The sequence below is a fragment of the Plodia interpunctella genome, chromosome 21 (genome assembly GCF_027563975.2).
Source record: "Plodia interpunctella isolate USDA-ARS_2022_Savannah chromosome 21, ilPloInte3.2, whole genome shotgun sequence".
NCBI classification, from domain to species: domain Eukaryota; kingdom Metazoa; phylum Arthropoda; class Insecta; order Lepidoptera; family Pyralidae; genus Plodia; species Plodia interpunctella.
Window position 1 is genome coordinate 6,017,655 of NC_071314.1, and position 18,220 is coordinate 6,035,874.

At 35.5% G+C, this 18,220-nt stretch overlaps 2 protein-coding genes across 2 annotated transcripts; one reads left to right on the top strand and one right to left on the bottom strand.

Moving 5' to 3' along the window:
• The first annotated feature begins 488 nt into the window (after positions 1 to 488).
• On the top strand, positions 489 to 4,323 carry Rad1 (Radiation insensitive 1). The gene is made up of 7 exons (XM_053761161.2): positions 489 to 751; positions 826 to 1,272; positions 1,696 to 1,833; positions 2,327 to 2,430; positions 2,699 to 2,930; positions 3,495 to 3,626; positions 4,103 to 4,323. The coding sequence occupies exons 2-7, from the start codon at positions 1,180 to 1,182 to the stop codon at positions 4,217 to 4,219; spliced, it is 816 nt and encodes a 271-aa protein (XP_053617136.1). The 5' UTR covers positions 489 to 751; positions 826 to 1,179; the 3' UTR covers positions 4,220 to 4,323.
• On the bottom strand, positions 4,314 to 14,820 carry Lnk. The gene is made up of 5 exons (XM_053761160.2): positions 13,936 to 14,820; positions 13,007 to 13,235; positions 12,218 to 12,408; positions 11,383 to 11,571; positions 4,314 to 7,223 (listed from the first exon to the last, which is right to left on the bottom strand). Exons 1-5 carry the CDS (start codon positions 14,623 to 14,625, stop codon positions 7,104 to 7,106), a joined length of 1,419 nt encoding a protein of 472 aa, XP_053617135.1. The 5' UTR covers positions 14,626 to 14,820; the 3' UTR covers positions 4,314 to 7,103.
• Between the last annotated feature and the right edge of the window lie 3,400 nt (positions 14,821 to 18,220).

Sequence of the window (18,220 nt, forward strand, 5' to 3'; positions counted from 1 at the left end):
ATATTGGGAAAAATCGTTTTGCATTACATAAAAAGCTTCGAAAATTATGGGATACGCCTTACGTTGTAAAATTTTCTAGCCAGTTCACACATGAAAACTTATTAAAATATGGACTTCACACAGGTAAGATCTTCCGTCAAAATCAAGTTTATATCAGTTTATGACCACAGTTGAGCAAATAATGCAGAAAATAACCTAATATAATGTTATTATTTTCAGGATAATCCACTAAATCTTTCCTTTAAACTCGCACCACGATTGCGTAGAAGGTATTTTTGGTCGTAAATCTGCAACAATATTGAAAATTCCAAATTGCTCTTTTTGCCTCTATTGGCAATGTTTGTGTGCCTTAGTTGTACCAGTAGTTCCATCTGCGCTGAGCTTTGCGTATTATGCCCTTTTCCATGATATGAAGAAACAAAAATCACGTTCACGTATGTCAATGTCAAGCACGTTTTGAAAATGATTATTTTCCCTTTTCCCGCTTGACCTAGCCGCCCGGCTCCGACTGGCTGATAAAAATTATTATTGAATTGAATCAAAAATCAACCTCTCGCTCGTATCATAGTACCTATCTTTAGTTTCGTTCGAAGTTATTTTAATTTTCCTTAGTTTACTATGTATGAAATAATCTTATGAAAACGTAAAATGTGTTTTATATAATGTCAAGTGTTCCATGTATGATACCATTGGCTGCTGATAAAATATTAGAAGATATTGAATTCCGTTTAAACTCTACAGATAACAAACAGTGTAAAAACTTAATATCAAATTAGATATGTTCATGCTGCCCTATAAACGTATACTTATGTGTTTGTTATCCAGTTTCAGATGAAGATCTGTTATCCTTGCATTCAGTGTTTGGCATAGTCTTACAACGAGCCTTCGATATACTAGAAAAACATCCTATCCTTGTTGCTTACCATACAGCGAAAAAGACGAGAATTTTGATTGAAATAAAGGGAGAGAAGGGTCATTGTTATCGCGTTTTTCCAAGAATAAACTATTGTCCGTGTCTTGCTTTCAAGCATCAAGTTTTGGAACGAAAAAGCCAAGTTTTCTGTAAACATGTGTTGGCTGCACGAGTGGCTCAGATGTTGAACCAATTAACTTACCATGAGGTGACACATGACCAGTATTTGATGTTACTGAATTCTATGTTTGATTTAGAAGACAATAATGGATGATGGGATATCAGACTATTACTTTACAGCATCAATGGATTCTGGCAAGAATTTATGCAATTTGTTGAAGGCTATCCAGTTCCAAGAGGTAATAAACATTGCAGCCAGTGCTGGTTATATTGTATAATACACAAAATTTTAACATTTATCAATTTGATCTGTTATTTGTATAATTTTGTGTATAGCAATATTTTCTTCCGCTTTGGCCATTCAATTAATGTGCTCCTCTGAAGACCTTGGATTTTATTGCCCAGCTTTAAAAATAAACACCCACAGTACACTGCCCATCGAGTCAACATTTATACTATTACCATCATATCAAGCCCCTCATTGTTGTTGTCCTACAATGTCCATCCTTCCCACTATCTCTGTCTTGTCAAGTTGTTGAGTATCCTGTACACTTTATTTATATTTTTAAGCCTTATTGCACAAAAATACAATAGGTGTAGTTAATGATATAAGGATTTATCTAACCACAGAGAATGCTAAATTTATATAATCCCTCTTTCAGTCAGCTGTGTTCTGTGCCTTACCTGAGGGTTTGAAACTGACGGTGGAGGAAGGGAAGTGTGTTCAAGCCTCTGCGTATGTGCCTGCTGATAACTTCACGGAGTATCATGTCAGAGATGATGTTGATGTTATGTTCAAAGTGAGTACTAAATATCTTTATACTGCTCTGTTACAATGTTTCTAACTGACATAAATTAATACTTAGAAAAATATTAATATACTGGACTACTTTGTGCATCTGTTTGTAGAAATGCTATGAAAAGAAACAGTTTTATCTCTTTATCTCTATGGCTCCTATAGTATGTGTTTTTCACTTCATCTTCAACAATAACAACAACAACTTCTGGAAACAAATAATATTCCTACATGTAAAGCCCTGAAATATACAGTAGAATGTAGACATTTGAATATACTGGCTTTTCTGGTCTATTATATTTATATCCCTGTTATTAATAAAAAACGACAAAACATAGGTTAAGCTAAATTTCTTTCTTAAAAAAATAATAATTCAATAAACATACAACGCTACCTGATATAGCCACCTCAGCCAGTTGAGCTTAAAGTTTGCTCTAACTTTTTTTATGAGTAACAGATTATGTTTACAGGAAATAAGTGATATTTTTAATTTTCAGATAAGTATAGCAGTATTGGCTGAATGCCTCAACATATTTGGCTCCGGTGAAGAATCCAGTTTGAAGATGTACTACAGATGTGAAGGATCCCCTTTACTGCTTGTGTAAATATCATTTTACTGTTACCAGAGCCAGCATTACTATGAATTTCTTGATGAAAATTACATATTGTTATCTCATCAGTGGTCTGAATCTTCTGTATGTAACATCTTATGGTTATACCTTTCACCGGGCAAGAAGAGGTCGCCCGACCTCCAGATGAAGAGAGACAGCAATATACAGATGTGCATCAAAAAGTTTTTAGTATTCAGTATTATCTACAGCTTTATGCGCTAACCCGTCGTGTATAGTTTTCTTTGTGTTTGGTTCCAGATTACAACCTCAATCGGTCAACAATGTGATGACAGACTGTGAAATCTTTACACAAACAGCAGACTCTATCCTTGAGCTCCGAGACGAGGACACGCCCGAAGTGGCCAAACTAGTACTGAAGGCGCCGGCTTTCCTCGGCCTCCTGGCAGACATTGAGAGGTCCTGTGATATCATTGAGATTAACTTGTCACCTGAACATCCTAATGTCAGCATTATTACATATGGAATGCAAGTAAGCGAAACGATTTTAGCCCTTTTATTCTTAAAAAAGATGATGTTTTGTCACTATCACACTTTACAATATTTGAAAATGACAAAAGAGACAAGCTAGCTTGTTGGAAGAGGATAGGACATTTATTGATAGATATTGTAACATTGTAATATCAGTTGCTTCGCGGTGTCACAGCCTCGAAAGCAAACATGAACACTAGGAACACTATGAACACTTATATAAAAAAAGTTTTCAATATAAATGACCTTTTCAATATGAATGTTCCGTCCTAGAATAGGATCACTCCATATCCTCCCGTGGGTGTCGTACGGCGGCGATTAAGGGACACACAGCCTTACTAGCTGATGGGCAACAATAGCATTTCCACAGATTGACTTCTAAAATTTTAAGATATTTTTTACGCTGACCCCGGGCTTCGCAACTTCACTCACAAACTCACAACCCGTGAGAGAGAAGCGTGATGAGTCATTGCCCATACTCCTTATATCCCTCCATAAGGAAGACATATAACGTGCTTGTTGTGGGACTTTAATGGCTGTTGATGATGATGATGATGCATTACAGGATAGATCATGTATCGACGTGCCAAAGTCTTCGGATATGATGCAGAGTTTCAGTTGTGAACAACCAGTGACCTTGAAGTATCAGCTGCATCATATTAGGCTCATTATGAAGGCCCTCGGTATATCAACAAAGGTCATATTTTTATTATTATTTTAAATGAAAGGGGTAGTCAGGTGAGTCTTGAAAGGAGGGGACGGTTCAGCAAAAATCACGAAATTTTTATTGTAAACAAATCAATAAAAAGTTAAAAGCGCATTACAACCGTTGGAATTGACATCTTCTTCATAGTCTTAAGTGGAATAAGACATACAATAACTTTCTTGGCACTATTAATGGAATGGTTTGCCATTGCTTGCTCCATTTCACACACAAGTTAACAAATCAACCAGTGTGCAGGTTTCCTTACGATGTTGTCCTTCACAGGAAGCAAGTGTTGGTCAATGAAAACTACTATATATGAGTTGGATTGATGGCACGAGAGAGATGTGGCACGAGTAGGATTCGAACCTGGGACCTTGCGATTGACAGTAAGAGACAAAACATACTTTATCTTAAAGTGTGCTTAATTTTTTTTATGAAGCAGGGTAATCTGTTTATTTATCCCACAGGTAGTGTTGAGGTGTAGTTCGAACGGCTTACTCTTGCTGCAGTTAAAATTAGAAGATCAGCGAGACCAAAAACAAATGTTTTCAGAATTCTATATAGTTCCATTGCTTGATGATTAAAAAAATATAGAATATTTCATAATATGCAACAAATACTGTTAAAATAATTTTAAGTATGTTTTGTATTGTGAAGGCCTTGTAAAATAAAATTATATTTTACAAAATATAAGTTTTATTTCGTTCAAAAATTACATACCATTTATAAGGAATGTTTCTTGTAGCCCTGATATTACAATGAATGCTATGAAATTATACTTGAAATGAATTCTGTAGGTATTCAGCTTGAAGAAATACTTGATTATAAGATGAGTAGTTGGACCACATAGACTGTTTTACCGACAGTTCTTTATATCGGTAAAACGGCGCTTGCGCGGCTCAAATTATTGTGAGTAAATAAATGTACATATATTGTACATAATTCATTGATATAAGACGTGTAAGCAAAGAAAATTTACCATAACTAATATATTGTGTAGATTAGGTAGCAGGGCTTGACAGTGACATAGGTTAAATAAATCTAGTAGTATAAAACTATTCCACTTCACGTATGTGCTACGGAAGCTTTATTGTTATTATAAATTTTTGCAGGATTTTTTAAGCTTGCTCTGCAGGTGCTGGTTAGACATAGGCTGTAGCCGCACTACGGAGTTTAACCGTAACATGTACACGTTTAGTTAGGACTACAATATACCTAGGTAGTATGTACGCTACAGATGCGTGTCAATTTTATTTTTGTAAAAAAATATTTTAATTACTAAAAAATATCCTGTATCGTTATTTTTAACCAAATGTTTTTATTCAAGCCCTGCTATGCAGAACGCGTATATTTTCCGTATAAAATCCTATAAACATGTACAAATATTTGGCTCGTAGTTACTGTTGTATATCCAAATTAAAATCGAATAATACAGCTTATGTCCATAAAACTTATTACCATCTTAATACTTACACAATGTTATTTTCTCAATTCCAACAATATTTATTTATTAGACACATACATATGTTTAATTATATCAATTTTCTTTCTTTACCTCGCATCGAATTATATATCTAAAATTGATAAGACATTTTCAATTCATAACATCTAAACATATTTGTTACATTCCTTTTCTATAACTTTTTCTAAAGTCATTCAATTAATTATCAAAAGAGTGAATTCTCATGTTGTTTTGGTTACACCTAAATGTCAGTCCTACTAGATTACATCTAGATGTAACCGAGTGAGACCGGCTCGCCTAGGTTTAGCCGTGACATAGAGATATATGTACACCGACTTCCCAAATGTTCCACAAATAGGGGAATGTAAGGGCTCTAGCTGTGCTTATTGTATGAGCATGACTAGACACAACATAATATCGCCCTAAAACGGCATTAGTATGAAACTTTGTTTCTTGAAATTTATCTAGCCTTTCACCATAATACTGACCTATTTAAAGAATGTAAAATATATGCAAAATCGATATAACTCTCATGGCGCAGAGTTAAGTCAGCTTTTTGCATGTTTTTGTGACAAAGTTACATAAATAAATAAAAATTAAATGTACCAGATACATACACACATAGCCCACCCGAATGGGAAATAGGTGTGGTAATATTATGTATGTACCAAAAACAAGTTTAAGAATTTTCCTAGATTACAGTCAAGTAATATTTTGAGTGCCAAGCTTAAAATTAGAAATTGGCTATGCCTTAAACCCATATATTATAATTGTAAACCTAAAATATATATTGAATTTATTGCACAAACAAAAGAACACAATTTCCTAAAGAATGTTTTAGTATAAGTTTAAATAATTTATTTTTGACTTGCCAATCAATAAACACGTTAAGATCCTTGACCCCTACCGAATTGATATACATTATGTTAATTGAATGTTACATACATATTATGCCTATAACGTAATCATTCTAACAGCAACTACTTAATACAATGAAAATAAATAATTAAAACAGATTACCTAGCTCTTACAATAAATTAAGATTTATCAAACATCCATACAACATAAAAATTTGATATAAATACCTACAATAAGAATAAATTACATCACACATATTTAATGATTTTTTGACACCAAGGTCTTGTTACATTTGCATAAAATTGTGACGTCACATATTTTTCAACCTCTATAGCTTCAGGTTATGAGGTCGAAAAATAGTACTGGAGCCCGCACCCCCAAAAACTTTGATGCAAGGCACATTGCAATCTTTTTCATCTGTGACCCGACCTCCACCTCCTCTCGCTTGGGTAACATAATTTCTTGTGTATTGCGAGGTATAACGTCAAATTACCATATACTTAGTTATACCTTTCACGCAAGAACACACAGATGATAGAGATAACAATACATGAACTTTCTCTCAGGCCCCAGTATTACCTATGCTTAGTCTACCTTAGCTTTATGATCACACCTAATGTATAATTCGATTTGGCTTTCCCATTCTCATCAAATTGCTTGGACAAAGTTGATGAGAACGCCTGATGAGTGAATTGTGAGGTTACGATTCTGCCCCCGGCCACACAATGGACCCCTCCTCTAACCTGTATAACATAGTTTGTAGTGTGACGTGTTTAAATACAATTTTTAAAAATTATGTTTAGACACCCATAGCATACGAGTAATTATGAACACTCTCATTCGATGAACAGTGTCCAATGATATATAGCAGTGATTCAGGTTTATGGAGCGTTATTATTTAACTATGTTTTGAACACATCTTACGTTTTTTTTTATCTAGCACTGCCACTGATAAATAGGGACTGATAAGTCTTAAGTATATAATATACTACAATATTTATTCCTGTTTATATTTTAATTTCATTTCACCATTTCAATAAACTAAATAAAATACATGCCCGCCTATTAGTAACAGACAAAATTTAAGTGATAATATTTTTTATGATTTTCACGTAAATTTTATGTCTGAATTCGTCCCTGCATTCCATCTATACGAAGCTATATTGATTGTCTACAGCACGGATGTCGTGATGTGCGCCACTTGCGACCAATAGGGCTTCAAGCTCAGCCCTGCGCATACGCACATCGCTTCCATGAGTTACTCCAAGCTGAAAATAAATAGACTATTTTGAATTTATTTTCAAAATTAAATTGGGAAATGAAGTTTAAAGCCATTATTTTATTATTTCTTCAAGATTGAAAATGCAGTTTTTATATTAAATTATGTTAAATGGAACAAGAAGTGCTATTTATTACTACTAAAAAAGCTGAAACACTAAAAAGCAAAACAATTATGTGATACGACAAAAACTTACCAAAAATGAGTGTGCAAACAAAACACAGACACAAACGAAAAAAAAAACATACAGAGCAAAAAAAAATACAAAGCCATTCCATAAAATAGGTTTAATGAAGTAATAAAATTTACAACCAAATATTACTTTTAAAGCTCGGAAGAACATAATATGACATCACTATAAAAATGCGAAAAGTAACTAGCTGTATATACAACACAACAATTTATTTTACACATGGACTAACGATTTATTGTACTCTTGTTTATTCTTAAATCACAAACAAAAAATTATTATCTATAATAAATTATTATTACACATACATTGATTGTAACAATTCTTTTTTTTTCCTCAATAAATTGCGAAAGACATTATTATGATTGTTCTGAAAAGAAGAATCATTTTATCATAGGAGCCCTTTGAAATATATAAAATATTTTTGTTCTTAAATCAATTAAAATAATGTGTAAAATAAATTGAAGTCCTCTAATCAACGTTAGTATTACATTAACAGTCCGTGATCATGTAATATCTAATAAATAGTTAGTACCTTAATATAGAAAGCTTTAGACATGGCAATACACACCTTATTGTCATTAAAGTGTTGCCATTATACCCAACAAAGATAATTTCACACTGCAGTTTATACAATAAATAAATAGTAGATAATTTTTCAGTTAGAAAAAATAGTGACTACTTTGACTGAAAATAAAATAGACACGAGAAGAAGTTTAATTGTTACCATGTTTATATACACGATAAGTGTCCAGTATAGGGTTAAATTATTTAAATATAATGGAAAAGTTTAAACGATAATCTTTATTATATTATAGTGTATAGGATGCAGAGTGAAACTGGGAAAAAATGTAATAATATTGAAATACTATAAAAAAAAAAACAAATGCAATGAATTGACTATAAGTATATAGTACGGGATACTACATCTAAACGAGTTACATAAAATGAGTATACATATGAAGCTATAGGTATTAATAAGAACTTTTTGATGCAATTAAATTATGTACTATTGTTGTCTCTTACATCTGCAGTCCGAACACTCTTTCTTATGTAATGCGAGGTATAGTCACGTTTACGTCGGTAGGTGGTGGTAAAATTTATGACGGATGCCTTTAGGCGACTTGAACTTAATTTGCAACCAGTGTTATTAATAACACATTCGAAAAGATGAAGACAAACATTTATGGTTATACCTTTCACCACGCAAGAACGAGAGGAGCTATGCTTGAAAGAGATCAAAATTATGTACAATCAATGTACATCAAAAATTTGTCACTTTTGTAACCAAACAATTAGTGCTCCAAACAAACGCACTTTAAAAAATAATTGCATGTAGTCCGACTTTGCTATTTACATCATCCAGTCGTTTCGCTGTGAGACACAGCTAACCAATGAAAGTGCGCCCCCTGAGGGTTTCCGGGTTTGCATTTCACTTCTCACTATCGAATCGATTCCAAGTGAGGAGCAACGAACCAATCACATTGCGGTGTGGTTGTCGTTGCGTCAGAATAGCGCACCGTGATTGGTTAGATGGGACTCACTGCCAATCGACTCGATAGTGAGATGTTAATAGCAAAGTCGCACTACGAACACAATGTTTCACATTGTACGAGTATAAATGCCTATTTCAGCCTATAACGACTTGAAAAAAAAAGAAGAATTGCTATAGAATGGTGTTCTTTGAAATTAATAACAAAGACAGATATTTCAGATGAAATATATCATTGACACCTATAGTACCAACATCAAGACGTATTATTTGATAAACATAAATTTTATAATGCTAACTTCAGAGAGTTAAATAAGGGTGAAGCCGATTGTACTACACGAAATATAGTTAAAATATTTAAAAGGAAACCCCTCAATCCGCTATAGGATTGTTGTGATACCTAAATAAATACATTGAACATTTATTTATACTTACTAATTTTATTGAATAATTTACATGTGACATAAATAAAACTCATGGCCGATTATAATAATAATTAATGAAATAAAACCGAAAATACATATTGACAATTATATATCAAGTCTTTTTATTTACAAAGTACTAATCATACGATACGGTACGTAAGCACCAATCACTATTTTTAAAAATTAGGTAGAAATATTGTCTACCTACACCAACTTACTAGTTAAATAAAAACACAGATCTAAAAAATCAGATCTCAAAAAATGTACTCATGACACCAATAGATTAATGGCGGGTAAATATCATTCTTCGCTCAGTAGATGGATCCCTTAGTAAAGTATGGTTGTGAAGCTATATAAATATTGCAGCCTGCACTGCTAAGAGCTTTTTATGCATGATACGCATAGTGCTATCTCTATCATCTGATGCTCTGTTTCCAACGCGTTGAAAGGTATAACTATACTTATTATACACTTCGCAATACAATCACGAATGTAAGAGATAGCAATATATGTACCTTGTGTCAAAAAGCTCTAAGCAGTGGAGACTCCAAAATTCACACAATAAACAATTTCTAATACAATAACGAAATAATGTTTTTGCGAAGAAAAACAAAAATGCAATTTCAATACTAACTAGAGTGACCACCCTTTAGTAATGGATTTGATTAAATATTTATTACGAAGCTGTTTAGATTAATTGAGCCTTATCATTTTCTGTTCAGTTACCTGGGCTACCATGAGACTTACTCAACACGTAACACGTCATTGCGTCCGTACGTTCTCTCTTATTAAACAATGATTACACGATATTTGAAAAAGAGACAACATGTGGACGTACGCAACGTGCTACGCGTTTGTTTCGTGGTAGGCCATTTAGATTTTTTGTACTTATTTATTTTCAGTAATAATGCAGATATTATATATTATATATATAAATACTTAATCTGGTAAATTGGAGATTTTTAAAATGAAAACAAAACAGTTTGTATAATTTCTAAATGCAAGTTTAAAAAAAAAACTAACTTTAATTTTGGTGTAGAGATAGCGTCATCGATTCTCTTTTCGGTGGGTCTTTCTGCCTCATAGGGTAAAAAATAAGACTAGTGGATTTGAATGCACCATAAAGTTAGAAATATGTATTTTTGAGACAGATAAAACTATAGACATTATCATGACTTGATTGTATATTAAAAAATATGAAATATTGTGAATGTGAATATTTGATTGACCATGTTGTGATTATGACTCCATTTAGGCCATACAAAAGACAATCATATTAGAGAACAAGACAGCGTTTAACATGAGGGACAAAAGATATCCTCTCTGATGGGCGCTTATTGTTCCTAATTTAATGAAAACACCTATAATTGTACATTAAGAAAGCAACAAATGATTTGATATTAATATTTTGTCCTTTATCGTGTACTTACAACGGTAGCCCACCGCGACCTGCCGGTGAGCGTATTGAATAGTTCATGTGGCTACGCTAACCTCGTTTTCTGTCTTTATCTTTTTGTCTGTTGCTGTCTCTTTACATGGCAATTTGGTGTTGGCTTAGAGGCAGGGCCTCGTTGCTCCGTTGCGTCGACGAAGTGCGTTGCTCCGCCCGATTTATATAGTTTTGATTGACTTGATTGTACCTCTACTACTATATTACTGAAATGCTAGTAGAATTGAAAATGTGCCTGTGAAGGATTATTGAGGGCTAACGCGAGTATGATGCCTGTTTGTGTACTTAATAAAAAAATAAAAAAATCTGAACTATTTTCTCGCTCGAGTCCAGAATATATAACTCATTGAATATTTCCAAAATTAAAAAGCAAATGTCAAACTTTCGTTTCGACTCTTTCGATGATTTCTTAAAATATTATTCTTCAAAAACGGTTTACGTATAAAAACTAACCTTACACACTGCAAGCGCTATTTGCTCGTGTCAGCCCCCATTTCTGAACAAAAGCTTCAACATTCACATACAACTACTGAACATAAACGCACATAACGAGACGACAATAGTAACAAACTAATTAGTCGCGAAGCTCACTTGCGTGCGGTTCCCGCCCTGGCAGACGACGTACTCGGTGAGGGTGACGTCGGCGGCGCCGCCGCTCTCGAGGGGGATGGGGTGCGCCCGGAAGTGCTCCAGCATGTCGTGCACGTTGGGGAACCACAGGTGCTGCACTCGGCATTGGCCCGACTCGCTCAGCGTCATGCGGAGGTGCTTCGCGCGGCCCTGCGACCAACGGTTTCACATCAAAATCACAAGCAAATTATTTATTCATAAATTAGGCCTGTTAAAAATATTTATTTATATACTAGCTTTTGACCGCGGTTTCGCCCGCGTTCGTTTCGTGCTTCCGCTCGTAACTTATTATTGTCAATATCTCGGTTGCTAAGCGACGTATTGTAATTAAAACTATACCAGATTTTAAATGTTTTGTCCCATAAACGTCCCCATAATATTTTTTTCGTTACTGATTGACTGACTGCCAGCAACGCACAGCCGAAACTACTGAGTGTGGAAAGCTGAAATTTGGTGTGTAGGACAGTGTAGGGGTGCACTAAGAAGGGATTTCCTGAAATTCTCAAGGAAAACGGATTTTCTTTCACATACGAAGTTGTGGACAAAAGCTAGTATATTATATGATATGTTATTCCTTAACTTGTGGAGTGAATAAAGATATTTTAATATCTACGCTCGGGTAAAAACATAATAAATTATACACCAAACCTTCCTCATGCACCACACTATCTATTGGTGACAAACGTATGAAAATCCGTGCAGTTGTTAATCGCGAACAGACAGACAGAGGACGCGGCAGAGGACTTTGTTTTATAATATGTAAAGGATACATAGTTATAACAGTAGAGATTCTCACCTGGAAGTTGAAGGTGAGCACGTACTCGCCCCGGCGAGTCTCGCTCTGGCGCACGAGATAGCAGCCGTGCGCGGCCGCGCCTCCCGCCAGCACGCAGCCGGCGGCGGCCGCGCGCGCCAGCGTGCCGTGGAACCACGGCCACTCCGCTAGCGACACGCGGGAGGACTCGCAGGCTTCCTCCGCTATTGATCCTGGGGACCGACGTGTGTTTAGGGCCTGTTTCACCGCTGATAAAGGATGTATCGAACAGATAGATGAACAGACAAATTGACTTTTACAATCTGGGCGGGAAGTGAAGCAGCTGGCACAGTCTAAAATATATAATACTAGATGTTGCCCGGGGCGTCGTTCCCGTGGGAATACTGAGATAAAATATAGCCTAAAGCAATCTTGGATAATGTACCTTTCTAATGGTGAAAGAATTTTTGAAATTGGTTTGGTAGTTTCGGAGATTACCCGCCTCAAACATACAAACTCACAAACGTTTATAATAATAGTATAGATATAAAATATATCGAAATTTCAACATAGGGTCAAAATAAATTAAGAAATGATGAATACCTGGTAAATATAAACTGTATCCAGATTTCAACACTCTTTACCCATTTTTTGGGCAACATACACATTCAGTATTTTTTTAATATAAGGAAATGAAGTGTGTGTCTATGGGTGCAAGGTGTTGCTCAAGGAGGACTACCCCTTTTTCATAAAATAAATAGCAAGCCAAGTGTTCTTTAAGCCGACGCAAAGTTTCCGAGCATAGAAGTTACAAGGCGTTCAGAAACATACCTAACTCAGCATCATCAGGCGTGTCAGTAGCTAGGTCAAGATGACTAGAGCTGGCGGGCAGGTCCCTGCGCGGCGGCAGGTCGGGCGCGGCGTCGGCGGCGCCGGGCGCGGCGTCGGGCGGCGGCTGTGCGGTCGGCGCCGACCGCATGCAGTACTTGATCGTGGCCAGCCACGATTTCATGGCGTCTACGTCCTCAGCTTCTATCACGTATTCCATGTTGTTGTCTGCCTGGAAATATAATAAATAGCATAAATTTGCATTCTGTCTCTCTCTGACCAACATACAATGCTGTTCATTAATATTTTCATTTCATCACTACCATCATCAGCCATTTTAAGATCGCCGCCACTAGTCACAGCCTTCTTTATGGATGGATAATGAGTATAACCCACCACCACACAGGCTCATTATCTGCAGGTTTTAATGATCTTGCAAATTTATACAACCGAGACCTTCCAAAGCATGAAGGAACTTAAAACATTTTTAGTCACCATCCAATGACCAACCGTTGTGAGATTGGCCCTAGTGTTGTCTTTGAGATGTAATTCAGTAGAGCATGTAGTGTAAACAATTATATATTTTTAAACAGGATATGATGGAAATTTTTGTCCTAGGAAAAGGAAGTTAATGCAGTTTTAATTACGATGTAATTTTAGTCTATATAATAGACATTTAATTTTTTTATTTATTTTTTATTGAAATGTATTATCATGAGTGTAGTATAGGAGTTGGATAATCCAACAATAATTATCTCCTTTTTGATAAAGTTTGTTCTAATACTAGTGTGGATTGGTATCAAATAAAAAATCACAATCTATCAACAACAGCCAGCTCACAAACTAAAAAGTATCGTCATCGAATGTGATTTTAACAAATATGTATTAGGCATAAGGCACAAAATGATTATTAATTTATAAAGAATAATTACCTTCAGTACAAAAGTATTTTCATGATCTGGCATCTCTAGAGCTGTAGTTTCTCGAGCCTCTGATATTAGAAAACAAAACACTCCACTACGTGGCTTCTGGGACTTAGGGGGCGAGTAGAACTCCAGCATATACCCCCCGACAGTCTTTACAAGTGCTAGTCTACATTTCTCCCATTTCTGAGGGCTCCCTGGCTGTTCCAAACTCTCAGGAGTTAAATAATTAACCAAACCTTCTTTCCTACATTCTACCACTATTTTAGCTAACTTAGTCTTGTTGTGTTTGTTCAAATTTGACGATAATTCAACTTCGTCCGAATGCTGTTTCTGGAATAACCCTTTACCTCTTCTAAGACCCTTAAATGATAACCTCCGAAAAAAAGGCTTATGTTGTGTTTTTGGCGAATCAGTATCCTCTGAATAGTCACTCTCGTCGTGTCCTGCATGCGTTCCATTCGGCACTTTATGTAGAGCCTTTAGTTTAACCATTTCGAAGTCGAAATGTTCTGAAAAACATTCACAGAATTTCTTCATGAACTCCTTGTTGGCGACTGGCGGGCGAGCAACATGGTCGTTTGTGTTGGTCTGTAAGTATTGTATGCATGCCTTGGCGAAGTCCTGAGCGGCGGATCTGGCTTGACGCTCGCAGAAGTCCACCCAGCCATCGACCTCGCCGTCCGAAGGACCCGCCATGGCAAGCAATCTCTTTAACAGCTCCACTTGTGATGTTTCCGTGTGCACAACATTTAATACACTAACTCCACACACCTGTCACTAAATTACGCACCCGTAAATCTCCTCATAACAATTTAGCAATCAAAATAAAAAAATAATATCACGATGCACTTCACAGTTTTCTCGCAAAAACAAGTTTTGTTGCCATACTGAAAAAAATGCTAACAAACAAGCAAACAGGTTTGTGTTGCTAGGTATTTTTAATGAAAATGAAACAATCATACTTCAATTGATTTATATTCATAAATTATATGAAGCAAATATTCAATTGTATGCCTTATTTAAATTACATTTTATTTAACACATATTTAAAAACATAGAATGCCATCTAGTTATTTTTGTAGTAAATAAAAGAGCTTACTCACATATAAATATAGATGTCGTACTACATCACATGAAAATTTTGATAAACTAGAACGTCTACAGATAGATGGCGTTAGTATGCAATCAAAATGAAAAGGCAGAATTTCCTAAGCCTATCTGCTTGGCTTGCTTTGCTTAGTGCCTCAGTAAAAAAAAATTGCGAGTCATGAAATAGGTATTTATAAGCTGGAAATTCTTATTAAAAGTCATAGGCTAGCAACCTACCATTTTTGAGTTTCAATTGCACCTACAGCTAAATACCTACCTAAGTCTTCGAGTTTCCCAACTTGTGGTAGTAGCTATGCCATTTTAATATACTAACTACTTATTTTATACTACCTACATATTACTAACAAAATAGAACAATAAACTATATGTATAATACTGTATGTACTTAATTAAAACAATACCTACTCCAATATCTGAAGATTTTGAACAACTGCGATTTGGGCTGAACGAATGAAAAGGTTGATAATTCCTTCAATTTTATTACCTAGGTGAAGTTTAAATCAGTCTGAAAAAAAAAACTTGTTAATATGCATAAAAAATATAGCATAGGTAAAAAAAATAGCACATACACGCTAAACATGTTTTGTCTCTTTCAAATCCTTCTAAATTATAATTGCGAAAGCATGGACGTATAAAAAAAGATCTTTTTTTATACGACCATGTGCGAAAGTGTGTGAGGATGTACCTAACGTGTGTATGTTTTGACCTTTCACGCACTATCGAACTAATTGTTGAAATTCGAATAGGTATCTACAAGGACTCAGGTAGAATACATATAACTTTGAATAACGCATGGGGTACTTGGGTAGTCTTTTTATCCCGAAATTAACACGGGAGCGAAGCCCAGGGGCGCAGTTAGAACCTGTAGTGCGATAGTTATTTAAATTTTTATGAATAACAGGGTTAGAAAGTACCTATCAGAACAAAAGTGACGAGGAGAATTCCTATATTTTTATTGTGAAAAAAAAAAACAAACGAAAATAGGTGGCTATCCCGAAATATCCAAGGACCACTTACATGCGTCATCACCATCTACATAAACCGTCTAGCCCCGATCGTAAACCCGCTCTTGTGTGTCAAATTTCCAATAATCTTATTTTGGCGCGCATCAGACACCATGATGATGGAGATATTGCCGCCATCTTGTGAAACGACGCGCCCGGCCGTTCACCTGAAAGCCGATGATAGTTTTATGACATTTATATTTGCACAGATAAAAATAATGTACACCTTGACCGGCTTGACCAGTTGCGAAAAATGTCGGTCATTTTTCTAGAATAGTCTCTTTGTTCTAAAAGTTCTGGACGCAGACCGTTTTTTTTTAATACTTAGTTATAGTTTTACTAAGTCACAGTACTAAGTTTTTCAGTATCCACAATCCGTGAATATCAACAACTCAATATTAAAAGAACGTTTTTCTTTTAGTGCAATGATGGGATACGGTCACTAAGTAAATGTAGATAGAGACTAGTAACTTATCTGGAGATTTTGGTCGGGTGTCAGTCAGGTATGCTAGTTTCTGTCATGTATCATGTATCGACTGATAATGTCGAGTTCTTGATACAAATCATATTGCGATCAACATACCTAGGTATCGATTTATATGGACAGTGAAACGATGAGTGGTTCCGCCCTAGAAGGGGACCATTCCATATCCTTTCGAGGATGTCGTACTAGGCGATAAAGGAACACGTAGCGATAGGCAACAATAACGTTCTCAAGGAGTGACTCGTGGTCCCACCCATTTTGTCCCACTGTTTCCCACGAATCTTAAACACTAGGGTTCTACTCCCCGATTAGCGTTTGTAGATTTGCTATCGACATGCCAAGAAGAAGAAGAATACCTAGACCCGTTCTTTTTCTACGGTTCCAGTGTCTAATTTCTTTTGTTTTAAAATTGAAGCTTACGTAATTTTAAAATTAGAAGAAATTACAAAACCAACAGCAGCGGCGAACAGTAGTTTACGAGCGCTTCCAGTAAACAAAGCAAAGTGTTTACAAAGAAAGTTACGTTTCACAAGGGTGTCCATCATAATGTATCACTGGGGATAATTAGAAGCCTTAGAATTGGACCAACATTTCTTCCTGTGGATGTAGTAGGTACTAGGCGATAAGGACACAAAGCCTTTTAGCATTTCCAAAGAGGGTTGACGTCACGCGGCGGCCGGTTATAAAATCATAGCCAAATCTTACAAATTAATAGCAGTTTTTTGTATGCTAACCCAGAGCTTTGGGGCGTTACAGCTCCGAATGTAACCGGGAACACGCGAAGATAAGAGAGAGGGATACAAGTTATCCAAACAGACATTCAATATTTAGATAAATTTAACGTCTATGGTTATCCACGTTGGCGGTATCTCATGGAGTTTCTGTTTAGTCTGTGAACGTTGGTGCATCCGGCGGGCGCAGCTAGTGCTCGATGACAGACAAATGCGCGCCAGGAAGATGGCGTCGTTACAGCTGTCAACGCCAGCGGGAACCATAAACGTAAATAGATAGAGCTCTTGATTTTTCTCTCTGACTTTAGTGCTGGGGATTTGTTGTTTTATAAAGTGCATATTTTTAAAAGTATTAACCTAGCTAGATAATAACTTGGCTGGATTATATTGTTCATAAAATCCAGCACTTATTCGCAAGTCTTCTTGCCGTGGATTTAAAGTGCCGAATTGTGTGATATTGATTATATCTATATGTACTAATAATATAAAGAGGTAAGCGTTTAAGAGTTTGTGAGTTTGTAGGTAAGTATGTTTGAATCGGGCAATCTCCAAAACTACCAAACCGATTTCAAAAATTCTTTCATCTTTAGAAAGGTACAATCCAAGATTGCTATAGGCTATATTTTGTTTCAAAATTCTCACGGGAACATCTAGTTGTTATTAATAAAATTGTGTAATAAATATGATAGTGCACTTAGGCATCTACCTATCTCCGTACATAGGTATCTATCTACATGATTTTTTAAAATACTATTATTTTTTAAAATGATTGGGTAGCTATATAAAGTTAATGATTTTTAGACCTACTTAACAAAAAAGCCTATTCCGTTTTTTTATATTTTGACGTAAAGTACTTTTACGTCAAAATATAGCATCCCAGCACTCGGTCTCTAAAACGTCAGAGGCAAATAAACTAGCTATTAACCGTTAATTTGTTTTCTTTTTATTTCATTGAACTTTCC

What these genes read in the sequence shown, in the direction of transcription:
- Rad1 (XM_053761161.2), top strand. Translation starts at nt 1,180, where the DNA reads ATGGATGATGGGATATCAGACTATTACTTTACAGCATCAATGGATTCT. An exon ending in TTATTACATATGGAATGCAA is followed by an intron (nt 2,931 to 3,494) that starts GTAAGCGAAACG and finishes GATGCATTACAG; the next exon opens with GATAGATCATGTATCGACGT. An exon ending in CCCTCGGTATATCAACAAAG is followed by an intron (nt 3,627 to 4,102) that starts GTCATATTTTTA and finishes TTTATCCCACAG; the next exon opens with GTAGTGTTGAGGTGTAGTTC.
- Lnk (XM_053761160.2), bottom strand. Translation starts at nt 14,625, where the DNA reads ATGGCGGGTCCTTCGGACGGCGAGGTCGATGGCTGGGTGGACTTCTGC. An exon ending in GCCTGATGATGCTGAGTTAG is followed by an intron (nt 12,409 to 13,006) that starts GTATGTTTCTGA and finishes GTCGGTCCCCAG; the next exon opens with GATCAATAGCGGAGGAAGCC. An exon ending in AGGGCGGGAACCGCACGCAA is followed by an intron (nt 7,224 to 11,382) that starts GTGAGCTTCGCG and finishes ATTTATTTTCAG; the next exon opens with CTTGGAGTAACTCATGGAAG.